The 6,254-nt window shown below is 39.5% G+C and overlaps 1 protein-coding gene across 1 annotated transcript; it reads right to left on the bottom strand.

The window, feature by feature from the left end:
- Positions 1–387: 387 nt before the first annotated feature.
- On the bottom strand, positions 388–5,681 carry LOC310877811 (uncharacterized protein; the record flags this gene model as incomplete). Its single annotated transcript, XM_083791761.1, has 10 exons — positions 5,447–5,681; positions 4,645–4,887; positions 3,849–4,456; positions 3,051–3,141; positions 2,755–2,941; positions 2,186–2,307; positions 1,833–2,061; positions 1,523–1,669; positions 993–1,146; positions 388–394 (listed from the first exon to the last, which is right to left on the bottom strand). Exons 2-10 carry the CDS (start codon positions 4,867–4,869, stop codon positions 388–390), a joined length of 1,770 nt encoding a protein of 589 aa, XP_083647887.1. The 5' UTR covers positions 4,870–4,887; positions 5,447–5,681.
- Positions 5,682–6,254: the final 573 nt, after the last annotated feature.

A 6,254-nucleotide genomic window follows, 5' to 3' on the forward strand; every position in this document is an offset into this window, starting at 1 on the left:
AAAATCAATGTAAATGTAACTGTCCATTTGGTTCCAAACTATCATGTAGCTGGGGACCCCCTGGAACTCCCTCAAGGACACCTGGGGGTCCCCGGACCCCACTTTGGGAACCGCTGTTGTACACTAAGAGTAGGCCTACTTGGCCTAAAGCAGAGAGCTACAGACAATATCAAGATCTAACTACAATGTATACATGGGTGTAAATGTTCCACCTTATATACAGTAGGCTATGCAAATACTAAAAATGTCATTCTTTGTTTCAGTCAATACAGGCTGGTGGGCTACAGGATGGTCTTGGAATGGGTCCTCCAAGGAGAACGGCTTGGTGCCGGAAATCGAAAACCTCTCCCTTCATGTGTTGTGAAAACCATTAGATCACTGTATCCATCAGCAACTGGAGAATATGTTGGATACAAGGAATCAGAGGACTTTCTGGATTTGTTTTAGTTCTTTGTTTATTTTCTGACTTCTGTGTTATATTATATTGCTCCATTGTTTTTTTGATATGTGCAATAGTAAAATATAAAACTAATAAAATAAATCACACCCGTGTGAAGTGAGGGGCACTCTTATCATCGTACATCATTATACATCAACTCATCAGGCCAATCACAATTTGCGTCTTCATCATGACCTAAATTGACACTGTATTTGCTTAGCCTCAGACGTAATTGTCCATTCATTGTCAATGGGAATTTAAAGTTTGTGTAAGAGTTTGTGGACATACCAAAAGCTGGAGGGGTGCTAACCCTATCCCATCAAAAACTAAATTTGGTCTGGACTGAAATGTGTATAAAGATACACAAATGAAGAAATGATAACAATGATAACACATTTTGGCTCACTCAGTATCAGTATCAGAAACATCTGTACTCTCCAACAGATTTTGCACTGGAAAACGTGTTGTATGTTCTAAAATCATAGTATCTTTATCGGGCTTTGGAGTTCGAGCTATATTGGCAGGTAGATCAACTGGAGGATGGATGTGGAACCGATCATCTCCAAGCTTGATGTTGTTGTCAAGTCGCCGTTGAATGACTCGTTGTACCAAGTCGTTTCGAAAGTCCTGGGAGGTAGGCTCATAGAGGTTCCTAGAACGCCATTCACCTGACAGCTTGGAGTGAAATACACTGACCCTCTCTTTTCCTGGGGGAGTAATATTACAAAAACACAGCATATTCATTTATAACATTAAAGTTGTAATATGAATCCATTCCATGTTAATCCCACTTAGACCTGAGGCCGTTTCTAAAAATGCCTTCTAAATAATGACCTAAGTTTTCTGAAAACTTCAAATATTTATTCAATAATTACAAAAATGTTGCTATTATTCTGTACATAGCATCACCATCAGCAACCCCAATAGGGGTTCCCGTCTTGAAGGGTAAAAGGTTAAAACCCCAAAGGGGTTCCCATCCTAAATGGGTTATTTTTCATTTTAAAACATTTTGGTTTGGGAATGCATAGCACACAGACACCTTCCTGTCAAGTTCAAGTCTTTTTTTGTTTCAAACATGCTTACCAGCTTGAGTAGTGGCATGTTGACGGCCAACATTGTGGTTGTGGTCAATGACACTCAGTTGGATTCTTGCCTGCATGGTGACATATTTGAAGTGCCTTCTCTTCTCAGCATACTTCAGCATAGAACTGTGGTACACTTCAAGAGCTCCTGAAAAAAATACACATCAACACATCAAATAATAGTATTCTTTGTAGTTTTCTTTTGTGTGCCACCTAACAACGCTATTGTTGGGTGTGCTTGGAAATGTATAACCTACAAATATCAATATCATAGCTTGGGTACCAATATTCATGAACTGATTCCATCTTACCAGTGTGCCTGAACAAAGTCATGTGATCCAGGTCTCTCAAGAGTCTTTTATCAAGTACAATAGCCTTGAGAGTGTCGTATGCGGCACTGTCCTTCTGAAGCCACTTCTTCCTTCTCTGTTGGTCAACACTGAGCTCATCATGGTAACACTTGTACTCCTGTCCATCATCTTCCCACCGGTGGATGCCACATACATGAAACAAGACAGAGGTCCAACGGCGTTTCAATTCCTGGACACATTTGATTTATAAATTTAGACATTTTGCAACATAACGCCCCGATTAAAGTATTTCAGTGACATGCTTTGCTCTGCAATACAGCATTTTATAACAAATACAATAAAATCAGAATCACCCTTTCATCACCACCACAAGTGCTGCAAGACCACCAAAGGTGATTGCTTATAGACTTGATCCATGGCTGCAATTCACGGTTGCATTTCTTCTTTGATAATGCAGCTACCTTCTTCTTCACGCCTACAGAACAGAAGACAGACATGGAATTAATGGATAAACTACACAAACGTAATAATTAACAGTACAATCTTCACAACAAAAATATACTTTTCTATCAAATTTGAAGCGTTACTGTAGATAAGGCAAATAGATATATACTTTTTATTACCCCTGAAGGAAATGTGTTATTTTCAACAGCTCCAGTTGCAATACATTCATAGTGTCAATGAAAAGCATGGTGAACATGTAAAATACATAGAATGCAGTTTACATATATATATATATATATATATATATATATATATATATATATATATATATATATATATAGAGCTGTAGCTGGTTCAGCCTACTCCAGCCCACAATGTCCTTGATCAGCTTCCTGTACTCCCCCCTCCTCTCCCCATTGCTACACCTGGCAATAACTGTACACAATAGATAAAAAAAGAAAAACATCAACACAATTACCTTTTGCAACATGCCATGGATCATACTGATGTCTAAGTTTAGGGTACTGCACCCTCATGATCTTCCTTATGGATGGATGACGATCTGTGGTGACAACATCAATACCAACTCCTCGACTCAGCAAGCCATTCAGCCCCCTCTGGAAACCTTCTGCCTCCATCGCAGATGAACTTGTAGTCTCAGATACCTTTTCGAATCAGAATTAAACAAACAAAGTACACACAAAAGTAAGTAAAGGCTAATGGTGTATCCATATCTAAAATATAATAACAATAACATGGGGTGAAAAATGTTACCTGGACTAATTCTGACTTTATTATCTTCTTGGTTGTGTCATCCATGAAGTTGTAAGAAGTGTATTTAGCACTGTAACCTGGGGAATCGGATCTGTACAGAAAAAGAGAGAATCAATTATACAGTTGGGTTAGACGTGGATTTCAAGATACAATTATATTCCAAAATGTACAATTTGATCATAATACAAATTACCGTATTGTGCTGAATATGAGGCGACTCTGATTATAAGACAACCTCCATTTTTCAAGACTAATTTGTGGAAAAAGAACATTGCATGTCAAATAATATAGTCCCTGATTATAATATGAACCCGTTTTTTTAGGATATTTCCATTGGGAAAAAATGTAGCCTTATATTCAGCACAATAGGGTAATACACATTTGTTCATGCTTGTTGGTGCTGTATTCAGAGGGTTAGCACCAGAACCTGCTATGAAACGATATAATTTGATACATTTAATTTCAATAGTAGTGCAGCAGGCAGCACTTTATTTCAAGACTATATAGTCGTCACTCTTCAGTGATGCAAATAGCCAGCATCCTTAGACTAGATTCACTACATTGAGAAAGGATGCAATCATGTCACCCTCCGGGGGTCCTGGGATACAATACTGTACTCCAACGTCATTGAAGTAGGACTCATAAAATGTCCCTGGGACCCATCTAAAAGACCACCATTGGGTCCCGAATGTCCACACATTACATTGAAAACCTATTTACATCACTGAGTCTGTCTGTGTGTATAGGTAGTACATAAATCAACTGCCCACATTCATTGGACTAAAAATATATAACTACCTGGCATCACCTCCAACGTCAATATGTCCACCATTACATGTTATTTCCTGGAGATTGGACATAATTTGTTCCTGCATTTCAGTGTAGGCTTCATAGACAACTGGTATAAGATAGGTTGACTGCAATGAATAATAAGCTGTCTTTCTAGGAAGCTGTAAATTGACAAGATCAGCCCACTCTGTAATTTCAGTCTGTGTTGTCCCAGTGAAAAGAATAGCCGCTGAAGATAACAAGTTGTTCTCAGGCATTCCACGAGCATCAGGACAAGATTGCCATGCTCCACTGTGGCCACCAATGCAAGTCCACTCAATCTTGATCATGGATCCATTACAAGTAGTTTTTCTCTCAAACTCATCAATGATTTTCCCACATGTGTGACAAGTGGCAAACAGTTTCATGAGGGCTGTTTCATTTACAATCCACTTCCTTTCGGACCAATCACTGCTATGTTGATGTTCTGCTACATGAATGCCATCATCTGAGAAAGACGTTTCCACAGGAGTACATGTACTGCTTGGTGTATGAAATGTGCTGTCCTTTTCACATGGCGTTTCCACTGAACTCTGGCTCGTCTCCAGTGCCTCAGGTGCAACTGCTGAGCTTGTGCTCTGGAAGACATACATTCAAATGAACTTAGAACTAGATTTTGTGTACATATAGTATACACACAATTACCAAATAACAATTGTATTTTGTACATTATGTTTAATGTGTTCATGGTTTCTACGTTTACTGGGCCTAATCAGAATTGTATCTGTTTTGAGCTACTGAATAAACTGTACATATCAGCAACTACCTGTGACTGTGTCCAGGTGGGAGGCAAAGCAAGGTAGGTTCCTGAAGATGATGCCCTTGTTCTTGGAACAGCATGGTCATACTCAGGGCTGGTGAGAAGAAGCTTCAGGCAGGAATCTCCCACATTCTGAGGGGTACACTGAGGCGTAGACTGTACTAAATCTGAAAACATTTTCCTAGCTTCTTCAGGGCTGGGATCCATTATGGCCTCCAATGTCGTATCCATCACACCAGCAATAGATCCCTATAAACAATAATTGCATGGAAAGTTATGACATGCTCAGGTGTGACTGTGTGTGTGTTTACGGATGCACACACACCTCAAAATGGAGCACTAAGATCACACACAAATGTGACGTGTGCGTGTGTAAAAAGGAGCACTAAGATCAATTACATAGGGTCATCTAAGAAATACATTTGTCATAGATGCAGTCATGTAGGCCTGCATTTACTTTCATAATGTTGTTTACCCTACCCAATACAGGGTTTGATCCAACTTTACTAGTTATCTGGTTCACAGTATATCACACACGTGCATCAATTATAATTCTTCATTCAAAGTGAACATATTAGCCAAGTTAGAAGTAGTATGGTAGTAGCCTATAGGCTACAATTACGTAGTTGAATGATGGACAAAACATATTACCATCAGGTTATTATTACCGCTCCATCCTCCAATTCTGATCTCACAGATAGTGAGTCTAATCGAACAGCTTTCTATTAGGTCAACAATCCATTCCATCGTCTTTTATTATTATTATACGATGTGTTATATACAGTACATGTCTGTCCGTCTGTCTTACCTGGGGTGTTGTAGAACTTGTAGAAGCAGAAGCATGGGTGCATGTGTTTGGACCGACGACCCACGCATGAGGTACAGCGCTAAACTTCAGAACATGTTTCTTCCCTGTAGTACTAGGGACATAATCTTTTGCATCGAAATGATCACTGCATATGCGAAACTGTTTTATTTTTCTCAAGTTAGTATGGACGTTCAAACCCACTGCAGCAAGCCAAAGTTGTCTCGTTCTATTTGTATTAGGGAAACGGTGGAAGAAATGTTTTGATCCAGACGTACTCTTATTAGGACATCCCGGAAAGTTGCAACTTCGTACCATTTTGATCTATAAGTAACCGGAACGAGTCAAAAGTAAATGTTTTCGCGTTGAAACCATAGAGTTATTACTCTATGGTTGAAACCCCGTAGCTAGCTAACCTGGGGCAGCTGCACAGCACCTAGCTTTGTTAGTGTATCCCGCCGCAACTGCCGCGGCGCAACAGCTCAATGGTGTTCTATGCGGCGCAGTGATACTGGACACAAAGAAAATAGTACCATAAGACAGAGGGGTCAAAGTTGAGCGAAAGTTGGTCTGTAATTGCAGATATATGTCAACAATACGAATTACGCTAGTTTTGTAGATTGGTTTATTTTTAATGCGTGGCCCCCAGTGACCCTGGAAACTACTTGATATTCCCCAAACAGGAGCAGAGGGACTCGGCCAGTCATTTAATACATTTACAACCGCGATATTTATGGTAAGCTTTTCATACAACTTCATGTCCAAAAATCCGAACCAACCCTTTAAAAACACCAATTATCTTCTGAGTGGA

This window comes from Protomyctophum parallelum (assembly GCF_964188405.1).
Source record: "Protomyctophum parallelum genome assembly, chromosome: 20".
Classification (NCBI taxonomy): Eukaryota; Metazoa; Chordata; class Actinopteri; order Myctophiformes; family Myctophidae; genus Protomyctophum; species Protomyctophum parallelum.